The 19478-nt window shown below is 38.4% G+C and overlaps 2 protein-coding genes across 2 annotated transcripts; one reads left to right on the top strand and one right to left on the bottom strand.

Moving 5' to 3' along the window:
• The first annotated feature begins 182 nt into the window (after positions 1-182).
• On the top strand, positions 183-14264 carry cyth4b (cytohesin 4b). The gene is made up of 13 exons (XM_015042145.1): positions 183-297; positions 2797-2879; positions 2972-3036; positions 5355-5421; positions 6275-6393; positions 6661-6741; positions 9052-9164; positions 11585-11733; positions 11961-12072; positions 12378-12454; positions 12715-12786; positions 12952-13106; positions 13342-14264. The coding sequence occupies exons 1-13, from the start codon at positions 279-281 to the stop codon at positions 13421-13423; spliced, it is 1194 nt and encodes a 397-aa protein (XP_014897631.1). The 5' UTR covers positions 183-278; the 3' UTR covers positions 13424-14264.
• A 1217-nt stretch (positions 14265-15481) lies between these two features.
• On the bottom strand, positions 15482-19249 carry fam83fb (family with sequence similarity 83 member Fb). The gene is made up of 2 exons (XM_015042143.1): positions 17887-19249; positions 15482-17095 (listed from the first exon to the last, which is right to left on the bottom strand). The coding sequence occupies exons 1-2, from the start codon at positions 18647-18649 to the stop codon at positions 17049-17051; spliced, it is 810 nt and encodes a 269-aa protein (XP_014897629.1). The 5' UTR covers positions 18650-19249; the 3' UTR covers positions 15482-17048.
• Positions 19250-19478: the final 229 nt, after the last annotated feature.

The following is a 19478-nucleotide window of genomic DNA, read 5'->3' as shown; positions in this document are numbered from 1 at the left end:
ATAGTTGAAATAGAAACAAGCCATCCACCTCCTATTTAGCAGTAAATTAAATGTTAATTTAATACCAAATAACCCTTCATGTCTGCAGACGTTGAAAGAATAAGGTGCTTTAAAAGGCTTTATTTTGAAAAGTTGCTCATGTGTTGGTCCTGTAGAAGTGTGATGGATGAGGAAGAGGTGTGGTTTAAAGTCAGCACTCTGCTGCAGCTGCCCAACACTTCTCTGTGCTTTTCTCTCTAGAGACGCCAACATTTCTTTTATTACTTTTGGGGCCATAAATGACCGATTGCCAAATGGGTAAGAGACACTTTGGTGTTTTTGTCGCTGTATGTTGAAAATTTTATCAGATAACTTTACATATTAAGATATGGACATAAATGGTTGCCTTTATTTAAACTGCCTTTTTATGCAATATATATATATATATATAAACTGTAAAACAATAACAACAAAAACTAACGGCATTGTAGAATGACGGAGGAAGTACTATTAGATCTTGTTTTTATTTTGTGGGTTCATCTGAAAATCTTTGTGTGTTTTTCTTAAATATTTCTTAATATACTGAACATAGTGATGACAATGTGACACAGTCTCAGATCTTGGACACCAGGAGTCATCACTCAAATTACTAAAACATTAATTGTCTTAAACTATATTTTTTATTTATTTGCTCTCCACTTTATGGGTTTTTGTGTTATGAATGTACTTAGAATATAGTTCACAGTCTGACCTGGTATGTTAGACTGAAAAAAAAAAACAGCTTTTGGGTAACATTTGATGTCACTGGTGCACAGTGGTAAGCACTTGTTGCTGTTAGCAACCAGCCTTAGAAAAAAAAGGCCCTTCTCAGCTGAAAATGCAGAAGAGACACTCATAGTCACTCATAGGACTGCGCATCAGAAGTAATAATACAAAAAAACAAAAAAAAAAACAGAAGTTATCTAAGCTTTAGAAAGCTAAATGGTGTAGTTATTAGTTTCAAACAGGGTTACTGTAAATTTGCAGCTTCCTTTGTTCATCACCAGAAACCCAGACTGAGTGTATTTGTGACGGGTTGTGCCTTTAAGCTTTTGCTTCTCAAGATGAGCAAAGAAAGGGTGGAGAAGTGGAAGTCTTGTGGTCAGATCATTAACAGTAAACAAGTCACATATCACTAAGGAAGGGCTGAAAGCTGCCATTTGTGCAACTACGCACACACATACATACATATATATCCATATGTATATTTATATGTGCATATACATACGATATAAAAATGCTTTTAATGCCGTTTTTTCCCTCCTGACTGATAAGAAATTGAAATACGTGACTTCTGTTCTTTTATGCTAATCAGTTTTCACTGGAAATGGCCGCTGCACATGAACGTTTTAATGGTCACATATGATTAAGCAGATATTACAACAGTGCAAAAAAAAAAAAGAGCTGTGGGGAAGTTAACTCTCATTCAAATCAAACTGAGTAACCAGAAGACAGTTAACTGCAAAGCGTTTCTGTGACACATGTAGATCTTTGATCTGTGTCCCTTGAGCAGATTTTTACACATTTTTTCCTTCCGCTTAACTTTTAATTAACCAAATAGCGAAATATGGCTTCGATGTCCAACATATTAGGTAATTGGTCAACAATTTAAGATAACAATGTGTTTACAAGAACATTAGGAAGAAACTGAACATCCGATTGATAAAGAGCGCCGATGGACAGTCAGGGCAGGCGACACGCGACGAACAGAAAGCCTGTGCATGTTGACAGAAGAGACGTTTTGCAATGTGGGAATGTGACAAAGTCGGAGGGGAAGCATTTCATCCATCACATGTGTAAACAGAGGCAGGTCACGCGAGTGATTCAGTGCTGCTTCAGCTCACTAACGAGCTTCAAAAAACAAAAGTCCTTTGAGAATGAGATTTCTTTGTGTTTCATGTTAACTGGAAATGTTATTTATAGGAAAACTCAGCCCACAGGAAGCGCCAACTTTTCTCATCTGGTTTTAGAGCTTGGCATCGGTCTGAACAGGTGTGAAGGTCTCACAATAATAATAACGCCACAGAGTTCAGATGTCATCTTTTAGAACATGTTTTCAGTCTGGAAGGAGATGCATTAAAAATATATTTACAAAGAAACAGCATGCTAGGGAAATTCTGCTTCCTAAAACATTAATTATTGTTAAAGGGGAGTTTTTCCTCTCCACCGCCGCTGCGTGCGCTTAACGCTTTGTTGGATAACTTGGATCAATGGGAATGTGTGTGTGGTTGAATTGAAATTGCTTTTCTTTTTTTCTTTTTTAACGAAGTACTGAGTTAGCGTTTGTTGTGAATTGAAAAGAACAGAGAGCTTCACTGCATAAAAACTGAATTTTACCAAGTACTTTTGGTCGAGTTTCTCGTGAAAATGTCTCATTGCGCATGAAATAAGACTAAACTAACTTACAAGTAACATTTCAGCAAGATATAGGAGCTTGTTTTAAGTCAATAACTCCTTAATGTCGATGAAAAGGTTCTGGTTATAATCAATCTAAAAAACTAACAGTTTTTCATCATTATTGAATAATTATTGACATAAAGGAAGCTCATGTATCTTGGTGAAAAGTTACCAGGAAGTAACGTTTGTCTTATTACAAGTGAACTGGGATATTTTGCACTAGAATTTAGAGCAAAAATACTTTGTAAAAATGACAATCTCTGGTTTAGATATTCTGCCAAAATTCTTTTGGCAGAATTTGCAGACATGATGGAAATTGTTGAAGAACCATGACTCAGACTGACTTTTTTTTGTTTGTTGTTGTTCTAATATTTTGCTCAGTTTCTTCAGACTTCACAGCTGATGAGAGGCTGGAGATCGAAAGCATCAAGATGTATAAAAAGGACCTTCTGGACGACATCCAGGTAACATTTCATCAGACGTCACATTCCTCAGAGGCCAAAGCGATTCGCTTTTCATGCGACCTACGTTTGATACCTCTTTGTTCTCGCTGCAGAAGCTGAAGCTGGAGATAGACAATGTCATGGCAGAAATACTCAGCTTTGAGTCTACAGAGGAAAAGTAAGTGCTAGTCTGGGAAAAACCCTTTGCCTCTTTTACATACCGCACTTTCTTTCAGAGTATTTGATGTCTTAAATATCTGCCAGACATTCCATTTATCTGGCAGGTTTTCTGAAAGTCTGTGGCTTTTTGAAAACATGTTGTTTTTTTTATCGCCCCCCCCCACTTTTTTTTTGTTTTATTAGTTAATTAGTCTTAATCATCTGGCAAAACAAAGCTTATTTCAGTAATAATTTTTGAGAAAACGTCCTAACAATCTAAAAAGTCAACTTTCTGCACAAAGCTGAACAGAATTGAACTTAGTATTGTGTAAGTCGCCTTCAACATGCTGTTTTAGCAGTGCAGTGATGAACCCTCTTCTCTGCAAAGTTTAGTTTTTACTATTTTCTTGTCTTCAACAAACAAACCCTGATTGGTTCTTACTGGTCAGCTGACTGATCAGAAACGATGGCTTCTTTTGGTTATTTGGTTAAGAATATCAAATTAGCACAAACTGAGACATGATGCTAATTATTTTGGCGGTTATGAAATATGACGGAGAGAGCTGTGTTTGGACTACATGTCACGTAGAGCACTTTGAATCGCCTTGTTGCTGAAATGTTCTACACAAACTTGACTAGACAACAAAGACTTCAAGTGTAAAACGTGGCATAAAAGTTGTAAAATGGCATAAATTTCCATTAAGTAGAGAATTTTAAAAAAAATAACTATGGCAGGTTTTTTTTAAATAAGCATTCATTGTTGTAGCGGTAAAAAGCACCACAACGTAGACGGTAATTTGAAAAAGTTCTGTTTGGATCTGGACTTTTTTCAGTCGTGCTACTCGATTAAAAATGATTCTCATTCTCAGCACATGTTTGGTTATTTTTACACAAGTTCAAAAAACTCAAGTGTGAAACTGGAAGAGTGAACAGAATGGACCCAAATTTAGAATTTAAAGTTTAAAAAAAGGGGATTGATGTATTGATGTATTGCTACCAACCTTGACCTACAGTTCAATATGGCCGTCTATAAAATCAGTGATAGCTGCAGTAAATTTATTTGCACTCGTCCAAATTTTTACACATTCCTTTCACAAACACGTTGCCAAAAAATTACAATGTTTATAGATCCCCTTGCTATTGCAGTCAGCCTGGTTAGAAATCACTTCAGTTAGTAAATCTAATTGTTTAAGCTAATCATAGTTAGCCTGGTCAAATAGCACTTCAGTTAGTAAAACTAACTCAAGTACCTCTGAAAGTACTTCAGTTACTAGTACCATTGAAGGTAGTCCAGGTGCCTTCTGTGGTTTTTGAACTAGAGTTTGAGAACCACAGAACAGAGACATAGTTTGTCTTGAAGCTGTGGAGGAAGAGAGATTGCAACGTTGGAGAGGAACCTTTCCAACCTCTAAACCTCTAAACACCAAGAACAAATTCTCAATCGCTTAACAGAAAGATGCAAAAAGACTTTTAGCAAATATACGTGGTCTTTGATTACTGTAGAACCAACGAAGACTCTTCCAGTGACTACAGACAAGGACTTAAAGGAGCATTCAGCAACAAGTAAACAAGTCTTTAGTAAACCTGGTTTACTATCTTTTAGGAGATTCCTTTGGCATTTACAAAAACAAATAACATTTTTGTTTGAATGAAAATAACTTTAGATCCAGATTCATAGTGAAATAATATCGGGCCTTGTTGTATGCGACGTCGTGATAGAGCAGGGGAAGTCCCAAACTTTGAATTATTTGAAAATGCTCTGCGATGAACTGCAAATGCCTCCAGTCACTTCAGGGTGCAGCTAGTCAGATGTGACAGATGGCTGTTGGTACCGAGCCGGGTTCTGGTTCTGGTTCTGGTTCTGCTGGAGGTTTCTACCTGTTGAAGGGGGAGTTTTTTTTCTCTCCACTGCCGCTACATGCATGCTTGGTGTGACGGATTGATGCAAAGACAACAACACAAGGCGAGCGATTGTCTATTGTTGCTACAAGTGAATAACTCAAGGCGGTGACTCAATGCAATCTGCTACGTTTCCTGACAGAAACTTTTTAAGCTAATTTGAATAAAAAAATGGAGCTTAGTGCACCGTTTGTTGACTAGGATGAATTGGAATGCATGTGCAGTTGAATTGAAATTACTTTTTTTTGTAAAGAAATGACATTTGTTGGAAATTGGCACTATACTGTATAAGCAAACTGAGTTGAATTGAGTAGTTTTTTAGGATAAAAATTGTTTAAATTTTGCTTAAGATTTGAACAAACATGACAACAGATTTAGCTTTCACTCTGACAGAGTATATAAAACATAAAGTTCTCCATTATATTTTCTGAATTACAGCAAAACCATTGAGAAGAACCAGCGGTTTTTAAACGGGAAGAAGAAATTCAACATGGACCCAAAAAAGGTAAGCGAGTTTTTTCTCAACCTGTGGTTTCGAGGGCACAGTTATCAATGAAAAATGAACAAGTTCGCCTCTTACTTTGTCATTTTTTTTGAGGCCTCCTTGCTTTTTAGCCGTCTCAGTGTGTTTTAGCCGAACACACTCAGCAGTTGTGTCATTTCCGCTTCGCTCCTCTGTGTTGCTGACAGAAAGCCACTGCGAAGTTTCTGTGGTTTCGCTGGAAGGTCAAGCATGTCACTGTAGTAGGATCAAAAATGGAGAAACTGAGATGGCAACTTTTGTTCGGGTGGGTTAGGTTGAGTTTGAGATCGATCCAGTTGATTCAATGGCTCCTTTTTGCTTCCTTAAGTATAATATAGCTAAAGCAGAAAGGAAAACCAGCGATACCTACCAGCGGTAATGAAACCACATTAGATCACAAAAACACGACATCCACGTATTGCAGATTCCAGAAATGTGTATCGCAGTGGTACGTTTTTAATCAGGCTTTCTTCTCAAAGCCCAGCGATGGAGCAGAAAGAGGAAGAGAGATTAGTTTAAGGAATTGGAATTACGGAAGCTGTAAGCCCTCGTTTACCAGCTACAGATGAGATCATTGAGAAACCAAAATGCTGCATGGAGGGTAAGGTTTGGAAAACTGCATCTGCTTCAACAAAACCTAATAATGGAAATGATTTCTGCTGACTGCGAGCCACAGAAATTGCTTGAAAAAGCTTTTTTGTTTAGGGGGTTATTTATAATATATTTCATGAAGGAAGCCGCAGCTGTTATGACTAATAAGCTAAAATGAGAATTTTTTTTTTTCTTTAAATTTTCCAAAACTCACCTCACGTACACTGTCCCCTATTTCCTGCAGGGCATCAATTTCCTGGTGGAGAACAAGCTGCTGGATGGAAGCGCAAAATCTATTGCAGAGTTTCTTTACAAGGAGGAGGGACTCAACAAGACGGCCATCGGAGAGTTCCTTGGAGAGAGGTGACACTCAGAGGGGTCACGGGATGAATACGTGGAGGGGGCGGGAGAAAACAGAGAAGTGGGGGAAAAAAATGGTGGATGATAAAAAGGAGAAAATTCAGAAAAATCTTTAGAACTTTGTCTACAAAATACAAATTTTTCTATTTAAAAGCGGCCAAAAAGGGCAAACTATAAGGAATAATGTAAGCTACGTAGAGAGAGGAGGGCTGTAATTGGCTGGTTTTGTTACAAACACCTTCAGGGGTTTTACTCTCCTCCGTCACGCAGGGAAGAGCTTCATCTTCAGACCCTGAAAGCCTTTGTGGAGCTGCATGAATTCGCTGACCTCCACCTGGTCCTGGCGCTCAGGTCAGTCTCCTTTATCTTCAGTTTCTTTATGTGATGTGTTAAGCATTGTGGGTTGATCAAGCTTTGTGGCAAATGCTGCAAATGTTCACGTCCCAGTTTATCCACCGGAAGCTCGCCAGTAGCCAGTGAAACTAAACGTGGGTATGCACTATGTGCGACACATGGGGGCGCTGCGCTAGAGTGGGCGCCGAAAAGCGATGACGGAAAAATTGTTTATAGTCGCGTTATTTATATTTAACAGTTGGTGGTGGGTGTGGAAATAATATGAACCTTAAAGGTATGACACTGATTGTTCAATGTGAAAGTTTAGCTCACATTTTTTTAAATAAGCTCTGTAAAGTTCAAATTGGTAATAGTTCCCTTAGAAAGATGCTACATGTTAGGTGATTCAACGTGAAAGATTACTTGTTACAAATTTCAGCAGTAACTCGAGCTTTTCAGCTAAGATACATCCAACAACCGATGTTTAATAGCATAGCATTGTATCAAATAGACACAGACATTTTGATTTTGTGTTTATTTCAATAACTTAAAAGAAATTAGCGCGTGTGACTTAAGAGTGTGGGTCCAAATACTCAATCAAACAAATGTGGAAGAGCACAGCGGCTGATCAGTCTAACCTTTGTGTCAGTTAGCAAAAATAACAATAATAAAAATAATTGGAACGTGAGCGGACCATTTGTCCATCTTTCCAGTAGCTTGTATCACATTTTTGTATTTAAGTAAACGTACAACTGGCATTAATGTAAACGGAGTCAAAACAGAGATTGATGGGATGCTGTTTTATATCTTACCCTTCCTTTTAAATTCAAAGTATGCCTCAGTTTGTACCGCTTGCCTTAAATTTAGTCTAATTCACAAAATGTTTAAATACAAAAATTAGTTAATTTTGAGACTTATGAAAGACACAGACTTGCATTTCAGTGTTTGTTTTGATGTACAGTCGACTGGAAAATTTCCAATGCCAACAACTTAAAAAGGGACGTTGGAAAGCCCTGTCCATGGAGACTTAGACAAATAAAAACTGGTTATTGTCTTTTCCTCGAGTGCTGAAAGTCCCGACTAAAAGTTTACAAGTTCTAGAGCCGAAGCTCAGGACAAGTTTGTATGAAAATGATTATTAGGGAAAAAGGAGAAATTCACATAAAACTGTTAATAATGGGCATCAAAGAGATTAAACCAATAAGACATTCAAGGATGAAATATACATAATCAAATGAAAAATTGCACAGCATCATAACTCATAACGCAGTTTTTGATTTGCTGGATATAACCAAGGCCTTAACTAAAACTAACCACAAACCAAAGGTGAGAGGCGGACTGCTGCTTGCTCTGAAATGTCACTCGACGTAGAAAGTCACCTACAGTTTCTCCAGTCAACACCTTTCACCACACACAGCACAGTCACTAACATTTTTAACATAACCTGGTTAATGGCTGTTTCTGCTGACCAGAATCACTCGTTAATGTTAGAGAGCATGTTCATACGAGTTTTACTACAGGCAAGCAAACAAGGCTAATGGATTTGGTGTAAATGACATTTTACAAAGTGTGGCATAATGACCTATTTACTTATTTTACCAAAATGAAACTTTTTTTCAAACACACTGACACGATTCTCTGACATATGTTCTAAAGTTTTATATTGTTTACGCAACAGAAAATGATTTGCTGCATCCGTAGCTTTAAGACACGACACAAACGCAGCAAAATGAATATGATCATTGAAAATGAACGCTACCAGACGCAAAGTTAAAAAGGGAAAAGGCTGCAGTTTCAGATTTAATCTCTTTATTCTGTGATTAAATGTAGTGAAATAATCTTTACGATCTAAATGTGATGTCATTGTTTCACACAAATATCAGACAGGTCAGGATACTAATTAGGGGTTGGAGCTAATGAAACAGCTCGATTAAGAACCATTCGTAACCTTTTCAAGCAAAACAAAAAAAAAAACAACTGTTTCCTGACTACATCATTGTAAGCACGGAGGCAGATATATTTTCAGAACAGAACTAAGCGAGTGTAATAATAAGAAAGATATTTTTAAAAGTCTAGACTATAACTAATCCTAAATAGCTCAATATTTTTGTTGAACTTCTGCAACAGCAGCCAACAATCATCGCCTTAAAGAAAGTGACATGAAATATGCTTAGCCTACATCATCAAAGTGGTCAAACTGACGTGTTGAAGCGTACGCAGGCACCTGGTGGATGTGCAGCAGCCACACCAGCAGCCTACGGTCTACCTACTCGCATCTCAGGATGACAAGCTGCTCAACATCACCGTGTTGTGGTGTTTATGTGACAGACAGTTTCTGTGGAGTTTCCGTCTGCCGGGTGAAGCTCAGAAAATTGACCGGATGATGGAGGCCTTCGCCACACGCTACTGTGAATGCAACGCTCATGTCTTCCAGTCCACAGGTTAGCTTATTTAAAACAAACCTACTTCCTCTCTAGATTGCAACGGTGTGTGTGTGTGTGTGTGTGTGTGTGTGTGCGCGTTTGTTTGTAATACCTTGTGTAATACCTTTCCTGACACATACTACGTTGTGGGGACCAATTGTTCCTTTTTTGGGGTCAGGGGTCAGATTTAGGGCTATGGTATGAATTGAGTTTTGGTTAGGGTTAGGGATAGGTATGTGATGGGTGGGGTTAGGAAAAGGGTAAAGGTAAGGTTTAGGCTGTAGAAATGAATGGAAGTCAATGGAAAGTCCCCACAAAGATAGCAACACAAACGTGTGTGTGTGTGCGTGTGTTAAGCTTGTGCAAGTGCAAGAGGGGATATTTTTACATGACGACACCACGGCTTTGATCCTCACCGCTTTCTGACTTAACTTCTTTTTTTTCCATCTCTCTGTTCAATGGTATTTATATATTTATATGGACCTACAAAAAAAACCTTACAAAAAACTTTTCACATTTAGACTCTTGAAAACCACAAAGTGGTAGTGCATTTTATCAAGATTTTAAGTGGTAGGCCAACATGAAGTAGCACGTAATCGTGAAATATGAAGAAATTTACTTTTTTTTTATTTTTTACAAATGTAAAATGTATTTGGCCCCTGTGAGTCAATTTGTCACTGCAATTAAAACCGCAGGTATCTTTTAGTACTTTTACCAGCTTTTCATAGCTACTGAAATTTGTACCCATCAATCACAAAACCATCTACAAATAAAGAGGTTCTGGTCTGGAGGCATGGACTGTGTTGAAGTTTTACATTTTACCCCATCGCTAAAGTTTGGCAATGACGTATGCGATGTGCCAGTTCGGCGTTTTGAAGTTTACCGGAAGTTGTCTGCGCTGTAAACAACCATCTTCGACTGCGAAGAGGAGAGAAATGCCAAACCGAACCAGATGGCTGTTAATGTTGAATCAAGGAAGCGTGACCAGCACCGACTGAACGGCTTCATTCACTTCCTCCGTTGCCGTTGCTCAAACGACAGGCAGACTGCAATTCTAAAACTACTTCAACGTTCACAACTTCTCCTTCTGTTCGCTGATTGGCGGCGGTTGATATTCTACCAGAGGAACACAAGTCAGTGGATGAGACGGAGCTGTGAAGCGAGATTACAATCGAGCGCAATCACGTAGGAAGGCCATGCTAGAGCTTCCCTGTTCCAGCTCAGGAAAATGTCTTCGGTGTTGGTTTTTCCAGCAGACACAGCATGTTGGGCATATTCTTAAAGCTATATTTCATATTCCTGGGCATTATTATTCCACTTGTTTACATTGTCTCCTTTGTGCCATCTTTGAATTTGATTTCTTCTGATTTCCTTTCAACATACTTTTTCAGATCAGATATTCAAAAACATTCTCCCGCTGTGTTTCCATGAAGCTTCTCCAGAGTTCCCATGGGCCTCTAGGCTGCTTCGCTGTTTAATGCCCAGAGTAATTAAGGATGATGGATTGGTCGGTGCTCTGAAAGATTGTTCAGAGTGTGAAATATTGTTTTATGACAATGCTTTGAATTTTCCCACATCATCCTCAGTCTGTTTGATGTGTTTCCTGGTCTTCATGATGCTGTTTGCTCACAAGTGTTTGCAGAACAGCTACATTTATCATCAGATTAAAGTACACACAAGTGGACTCTGTTTACTGATTACATGACTTCTGAAGACAAGTGGTGGCACTGGTTTTTCAAACCTATTATAGTGGAAAAAGAGAGAGAGAGATTACAAAGGTACACAAAGACTTGTACAAGTTTTTTAAAGAAATACACAGCCTGGCTAAAATGTTGCTTCACAGACATTCAGGGCTTTCACCCATTCACTTGAATTCATCATATTCTACCAGGCCAATCAGTGAACAGAATGATGATGTCATTGTTTTAGAATTGCAGTCTGCCTGTAGTTTTAGCAATGATTCGTGTTGGCAATGCAATGCTTCCGAATGTTGAACATTAAAAGCCTTTGGTTCGGCACTTCTCTCTTTGCATCGGAGGATGGCTGTTTACAGCACAAACAATTTCTGGTAAGCATCATAGCGTCAAACTGGAGCGTTGCATGCATCACAGGCATACGTTTGCAATTGGGTAAAACTTCAACACAGTCTGTGCCTCCAGCAAGGAAAATGCCTCTCTAAAGCCTAGAGCCCAGGGTAGAACAAGGGACTGGTTTTCACAATGCTAACGCCTCCAAAACAATAATTTTCCCAATACTTTAACATTATGCACTACTTTGTTCTGGTATATTATAATCAAGCCCATTAAAACATATTGGGTAGTTGAAATGTGACAGAATGTTAAAAAGTTTGATGTACATAAATACCTGGGCAAGATAATATTTTCTTGATCGGTTTCCTTTGAATTTAACGTTTGCTCCCCATGCCTCTTCAAACCCAGACACATGCTACATCCTGTCGTTTGCCATCATCATGTTGAACACGAGCCTCCACAACCCCAACGTGAAGGACAAAACCACCCTGGAGCGATTCATCTCCATGAACAGAGGGATCAACAACGGCGAGGATCTGCCCAACGACCTTCTCTCCGTAAGACCCTTCAGCTCATTTCAGCCATGATAATAAAATGACATAAAATGAATTTAATGTATTTAGATTGAATCTTACTCTTTAGTTTTTTGGAGGCAGTGAGTTTTGAAGGCGTTGGCTAATTTTCATTGAGTTCATTATACTAACCAGCCTTGCTAATGACGGGTTAGCCCACAGGAGCAATTGTGCCACTATTGATTTCAAGCGTGTAACTCTTGTGCTCTTAGAAACTCTACGAGAGCATACGCAACGAGCCTTTCAAAATCCCAGAGGATGACGGAAATGACCTGACTCACACGTTTTTCAACCCTGACAGAGAAGGCTGGCTCCTTAAACTCGGCAAGTCCCTGTTTTACATTGTTTTTGTATTAACATGGCTAGTTTATTAAATTAACAAAACTCTAACCAATCTAGCATGTACCGAATGAATGCAGGAAAGTACAGAGGAAGTCTTTCGAGAATAACTCAACTTGGGCTGTTTGCTTGGAAACATAAAGGGCTGGTTGCACAAGGCTTAAAATTGGCGCAAACAACCTCAGGAGTTTTTGTTTTTAGCGAGGGGATTTTGAACAAGCCAGTGTCCGATAATAACCGACAGCAAATATGAAAATAGGTTTAACTTCTGCTGCGTCTTTGTATTTCAGGAGGTCGTGTTAAAACGTGGAAAAGGCGATGGTTTATCCTGACAGACAACTGCCTCTACTACTTCGAGTATACAACAGTAAGGATTCAACCGTATCCCAGACATACCCTAATTTATGAAAAACTTTTAAATGAACAAACCCTGAGAGCTTAAAATAAAAAAAGTACAAACTAAACAGTTTAAATATTCAAATGTGATGTGTTTTTCAACCTTAAAAGCACAGCGTGTTTCCTTTAACTATATATTACAGTTTATTCAGATGACATTTTTCTCTTCTTTTTCTTCTTATAAAATATAGCCTAATGTAATCTGTCTCTTCAAAATGTTTTATTTTTCAGGATAAAGAACCCAGAGGTATCATTCCACTAGAAAATCTGAGCGTGAGGGAAGTGCCGTACCCTCGCAAACCGGTAAGATTCAGAAAGATGTTCAACACGTCCTCGTTTTAAAAAGCTACTCAAAGCTGTCTGAAACTGAAAGGAGGACTTCTTTGAGTTATTTTTTTAGTTTAAAAAAACAACATTTCATTGTTTATATTGGATTAACTCTAATGTCCGAATCGTATTGTCACGTAGTACTGTCTGGAGCTGTACAACCCCAACAGTCACGGGCAGAAAATCAAAGCGTGTAAAACGGAGACGGACGGCAGGGTGGTGGAGGGAAAACATCAGTCCTACACCATTTGTGCCTCCAGCGCTGAAGAGAGAGACTCCTGGATTGAAGCCATCAGGTCAGACAGCAAACACACCAAGCAGTTTCACATACTTGAACCTGTGGAGATGTTCTTCACCCCAAGCTAATCCTAATCAGTCAACTCAGAATATATTCTGAGGGGGAATTGGAAATTCTCTTTGAGCATGTCTCTGTTGAGGACATTAAAGTTATGGCGGATGATTTAGTCTACAAAAGGTCTAACAAATGTAAATCCACAAACGACTAACGTCAACCATCTTTACTGGAAACAGGGCGAGTATCACCAAGGATCCGTTCTACGACCTGGTCTCAGTCAGGAAGAAGAAGGTGATAAACCAAACTCCTCAGGACTGAGCGCCGCGGGCGTCTCCAAAACTTCCACGCTGACGCCGCTGCGCCGGTTTTGCATCGGCCTTCGTTCAAGGCTGCCTGGAATTACCTCGTCGCCACGTGCGGACACAAGGGGCGCGTGAAGATGAACAAAACCACACTGACATTGGGAACTTCTCTTTTCATAAACCGAGTAAAGACTTTGCCAAAAGGTGAAAACGAAATCAAACGAGTCAGTATTAGTGTGACAGACCAAAGGGAATCCCTCAAGGGCTCCTCTGGAACTTTGCAACAAGATTTTTAGTCAAAACAAAAATGTCTTTAGCTTTTTTGTTGTTGTTGTTACAGAAGTCAGATACTTGCAGTTGAGAGAGCTACCATTGTGGGATTGTCTTTATGTGATTTAGTTTCACAACCCAGAGAGGAATAGAACATGTCATATCTTATCATGAATACAATAAAAACATCTCCGTGTCTGCTTTCTCACAGCTCTCATACAGCTCTGACACTCAAAGCCATACCCAGCCTTTATCTTTAGTCTGACAGAGTCAACTGAAGAGTTTCACCTGTAAAATAGGCCAGTTTACACAGAAATCTTGTGAAAATTGTAAATGAGTTTGAGTAATGATCTTATTTTGGTCTGTACTTTATAATGTATGTAATTGTTAAAGAAAAAAAACGTCAAAAGGTTGTGCAATAGATGTTACCACTCAAATGTTTCATTCCAAGCTGTATTGTGTTGCCTATCAAAATGTACATTATGCCTTCTACACTTTAACTTTGTAACTACAGTATTGTTTTATGGGTCTTTTTGGTGTTCCGGTGAATTCATTGTTGAATTAAAAATATTCATGTAATAGAAACCAAACTGAATTCTTCTCTTTTCTTTTAAAGTTCAGGAATAGCCAGTCGACAGCTGCGTTTTCAGTTGAATGCTCTCTAATTCCATCTAAACTTCCTCATTGTTTGCCGTTTTCATGTGAGCCGAAATGGTTTCTTCGCATGAGTGTATGACCTTGTTGACCTCCGTGGTTAAACTGTGAGGTTTTCAAAGCATACAAGCATGATGTATGAATTATGAAGCTCAAATTTGTGTGTTTTGAACAGAACATGGCAGCTAAAACTATGCTAACAGTGTTTTGAAGGTCTTGTGTCATGTTTCTGAATTTATCGACACTAAGTACTTCATTGCAAACACTTTACAAAAATTCTTCCAATGGCAAACACCATTACCTACAACAAAACATTCATATAATTAGGTTGCTGTAATCTTCCACTTATCAAGCAGCTAGCCGTGGCGTTTGAGTTGATCGGTGTCCTGCTTCTGCTTAAGAAAAACTTGCATGCAGTGTTGCATGATAAACATGCATGTTTCACAGGAAATAACACATTCTCGTGCCTGCTGGTGTGTCAGTAAAATTAGCCGGTGAATTATTGTGAGAACGTCTCTTCCTGTTGCACCTCAAACTTCCTGTTTCAGTATTTCACCACAGCCTGCCGCCCCCCCTGCCCCGCCTTCATCCACAGCTCGGTGAGCAGTTCCCATCAGAGCACTGGTTCCCCTTTGAGCTTTGGGCGACTGCTTAGCAGCGTGTAGTGGTCAGTTTATGAAATGCAAGTCATGCATTTGGTTTTGCTGTGGTTTATGGTGAAATGTTAACAAAAACAGCGTGTTAATGGTTTCTTTTCTGTTAAATAACTTGTCAAAGCTGAAGCACAAAACTATTAAACAGGGCAGTTGTGTTTCAACAAGCATACGAGTCTGACTGGATGGTTTTTGAATCTTCTGCCACAATGAAGGGCGGTAAGTTTTTGCAGGCAGATGACAAGACACCAAAAATGTTTTAAACTAACTTTGAATAATTAATTGAGCATAATTTACTGTTTGATAACTGGGATCAATTGGAATCTGACTGAATTGAAATGATTTTTTTGCAAACTACCTTGTGACGACCTTTGTTGTGAATTGGCACTAAAGAAATAAACTGAATCAAATGGAAAACTTTCAGTCAAGAATCCATGAAAAATTCAAATGTAAAACAAGATAAAGAACAAAACATTTAAATTAATTAGTGCATTAAATAGACTCGGTGGATAACGGATTTATTGAAACCCACAAAAACAATAAATGATAGACATCAAACCTTTGTCTATATCCAACAACCCAACATGCCACTAAATGGGTAACAGTGTCTGTTGATTTAAGTGAGGATCTCTTGTTTTCTACTCTGAGTGAATCAAAATGTAACACAAAAATCAAAAAGGTTCAAAGTTACTTGTGCGAAATGGTGCAAAAACAGTTAAAAGTCTGCTAAAGGTAATCACAGTATATAATTTTTAAGTTTAGTACAACTTAATGGAGTGGTTTTATTTCAAGTGCACAGAAATAAAACCAACCATGTTGTTGTGCTGGTGTATATCTTTACACGCTTTTCTATCAACTGACATCTGCTGCTGTATCGCATCTTCCTGTCACCAAGATGAGAGTAATCTGATGGTAAGCAATTCTCTGATAAAAAAAAGAAAAAGAAAAAACATGAATGCTACCATGAACTTTCACACACTGTAAACACACACCATGCAAATGAGGGCTGCCTACTTCAAATAAAAGGGAACTTTTTTTTTATGTAGCGCCATCCGGAGTCAAGACAAATACCAGAGGCTGATCATGCTGCTGAAAAGAAGACAGAGGATTCTGGATAAAAATGTCAAATTAATCTTGAAACATATCCTTTACGCTATAGTTGGACTTCTGAATGGTTGCTATTATAAATAAGAGCAGTTAACCGTTAAACTTCACACACTGTTTGTAGTAACTCAAGAGTAGCTCATCTTCAGCATTAAAAAGCATGTCTATGTCTCTTTAAACACCTCTACTTTAAATTATTTCCCATTGTTAGGAAAGTTAATGTGTCAGTTGAGCAGATACCAATTCTATTTTCTTAACGTCGTCTATCTACAAACGGCAAAGAAAGGCAACACACATGGGCAGAAGTGTGGTGGAGTCATCGTTCAGTACATAATCATATATGTGGGCAAAAACAAAAGTAAAAATGACCGGATTCAATAAATACAAATCTAATCTGTAGTCTGTTGGCTGCAATATCAGTAGTGTATAAACTGTTTTGCAAACCAGGATTCATCATAGAAATATATGCTCGATATATTTGGAAGAGTCAGCGTGGCTGAATAGGTTTGAAAAAACATTTTAAGATGCAACTCATCGCAACTAATTTAAATCTGAAACCAAACAATATTTCTCTAGGAATAAATGTGGTTTTTCTTACTTTGCAATTTAGATAAACAAGTGTGACACATAAATACATTCCCTGAACAACTTTAAAAACTTCACCCATGTTTGCAAGAAAAAATAAAAATAAAAAACAAACCCAGTCCAATAACAAGATGGGTTAAAAAGGCCTCAACACAAATATGTGATTCCAGAGATTCTGCCAGATCAGCCTCATGGTACATTAGGCTCCAGATGTGAAACCAGTAGATAAAAACCTGAAGGACTGGACATTCATCTGGTCTTCATTCAAACGTGCATAACGCTGCAGTGTGCCACACCATCTTCATTAAAGTCATTTCCTCATCTGTTTTAAGATCATGTAACTGTACACTATTAAAAGTGTCAAACAAGTTCAGCTTAGGATATTTTACATCCTGATTTTCCATGACGACGACTCTTCAAACCTGTGGAAAGAAGGAAAAAAAGATCATTTAAAACATCAGTGAGATAAACACTTCAATATTAAATGAAAACAAACAATAAAAGCCAGTGAACTATTTTCATGCAAACAGAGAGAGAAGTACTCCAGTTTTACATGCGTTTTTGTGGTGCTTTTCTGCGTACTTCTATTCTGTTTTTGATTTGCATAGCAGTGAAATCATTCTGCCTGTTGCCATTTTGGTATGTTTGCAATGTTTTGGTGAAACACCAGATTTTTCCTGGGTAAGAAACGACCAAGCAGAAAGTACAAAATACTGTTGTAAAATCTTCGACGATTTTATGCCAAAAACATGGCAGTTCATACCTTTTAGGAGGATCATAACGGCATTGACAACCAATAACTTAACAATCTTCTATATTTAAATAAAAAAAAAAGAAGAAAATTGGTTGCATGTCTTCATGAAATATGCACCAGCATATGGAGACTTGGGAGTGACTTTGGTTTGATAAAAGGTTTGACTGATTATATTAAATAAATAAATAGGTACAGAGGATAATATTAGCATTTTATGACCGTTTATCAGTAAAAAAAAAAAAAAGAACTCACATGATGTTTTAAGTAAAAAAAGCAGGAATTTGTTTAAAATTAATGAATGGTAGTATAAAATGGCAATGTTTGGTTGTGAAAGGAGGCTAAAAATTGAACCAAACCTTCTTACATTCATACTTTATGGCTACAGGTATATAGTCCTGTCCCTTCACCGAAGGGTTTTGTGAAGGGACAGAAGAAGATTTTGTTACATTAGGCACTTACTTTCTTTGTCATGTGACGTGGTGACAGTTTGCTGAGACAGCGTTCTTTGGTCCAGTTTAGAAAGCTTCTTACTCCCTTTGGTCGGGGTTACCACAACCACCGTGGCACCGTCTTCCAATTCATTGGGATGAGTCTCTGTCGGTGAAGCACTTCCTATATTTTTAACAGAAAGCTTACTCTGAGATTTTTTTCTCGGCAACTTCCAAGTAAAGCCTCTCTTTTTCCCCAGAGATACTTTGTTTGACGTCTTGAAGTTCTCACTTGGGGCCTCTGAGGACAACGGACTCTGAGGATCTAGCTTAAGACTGCTGGCCACTCGAGGCCTTCCCTCCTCTTCATGAAGATCTGCGAGACCCGGCTTTGGTCTTTCGTCATGCAGAGATCTTGCAGGAAGTGCAGAACCTCCGAACAGCAGCGAGTATTTGGGATTGTAGTATTTGTGGGCAGGAACCTGGATTTCAACATTCCGAGAGTCTCCGAGGCTGACCTGGAAACGGGATGTGGTCGCCGGTAACGGAGGGCGTTTGGGCTCCAATTTGGAGCGAATAGTGGCGGTGACGTTAGCAGCAGGGGGACTGACGTGGAACTCCTTGTAGAGGTCCAACTTCTCGGATATGGCGTACAGCTCACGGAAGTCTCTGTCAAAGGCATCCACCACCTGCCCCGTCATCACAGTGATCATGTTTCGGTCCATTCGGGAAGCAGACCAAGAGAAACTGGAACCGAGATAAGAATAAAGACAATCGTCAATGCTCTTCATCATCTCTGTTGCTTTAACTAGGTAATGTTAAGTTTAATGGGACTAAGCATTGGTATTGTTTTTTTTTATATTGTATAACAATATGCAGCTTTTTATCTACAGTGACCACATGTGGCACACAGTGAGGTTTCCTGGTGTTGGACATGGACACTTTGACAGGTAGAGGATTTTGGATTGAACCATAACATTTTAAACTGATAGAAGACTTTATTTTACCTAAAACCCTAAGAGTAACAAGAGGCAACAAAGTGAGAAACACTTTACAGTTTGGTGACTTTGGCACCAAGTAAGATGTTGTTTTAATAGTAACAACTATTTTCCTAACGTCTAAAATCTACAATGCGAGAGCAGATTGGTAGTCATGAAGGTTGTAAAGAGATACCATGGCATATTAAACCTTACAAAATAGTTTAAAAAAAAATAATAATAATAATTAGGTGGTGCAATGTGAGCTAATGTTATTAATTCTGTCTGAAAAAAGCTGCTTTATGCTGGCACCCTTTGGGTCTCCTTTTGAAACAATAAAAGATTTTCGATCTGCCTCGCCTTGTTTTGTTGACAGTCAATTGCTCATTGACGCTGATGAAAAGACATTAATAAATAACATAGAAGAAACGTCCGTCACCTTGAAATGATTTGTTTGTTTTGGACACATTAACAAGGCAGGTATACCAGCTTTAGTTAACTATTAACAATGCTAAAGCTGGAATGAATCAAGACTGTACTTTTATTACCTCGACTTCAAAATCTAAACTACTTTGACTGATCCAATTTGATTTCTGTTCTCAGTGGAGATTCTTTGAAGCACATTTTGAGAGGTTTGAAACGTACG

The sequence above is a fragment of the Poecilia latipinna genome, unplaced genomic scaffold (assembly GCF_001443285.1).
Source record: "Poecilia latipinna isolate Pla-1442-1.1 unplaced genomic scaffold, P_latipinna-1.0 Scaffold579, whole genome shotgun sequence".
In the NCBI taxonomy this organism is placed as follows: domain Eukaryota; kingdom Metazoa; phylum Chordata; class Actinopteri; order Cyprinodontiformes; family Poeciliidae; genus Poecilia; species Poecilia latipinna.
This window is presented reverse-complemented; position numbering and strand designations above follow the sequence as displayed.

Coding starts and splice junctions, on each gene's coding strand:
- cyth4b (XM_015042145.1), top strand. Junction 5,422..6,274: donor TCAACATGGACCCAAAAAAG/GTAAGCGAGTTT, acceptor TATTTCCTGCAG/GGCATCAATTTCCTGGTGGA. Junction 12,787..12,951: donor TGCCGTACCCTCGCAAACCG/GTAAGATTCAGA, acceptor ATTGTCACGTAG/TACTGTCTGGAGCTGTACAA.
- fam83fb (XM_015042143.1), bottom strand. CDS start 18,649: ATGATGAAGAGCATTGACGATTGTCTTTATTCTTATCTCGGTTCCAGT. Junction 17,096..17,886: donor CACGTCACATGACAAAGAAA/GTAAGTGCCTAA, acceptor TTCTTTCCACAG/GTTTGAAGAGTCGTCGTCAT.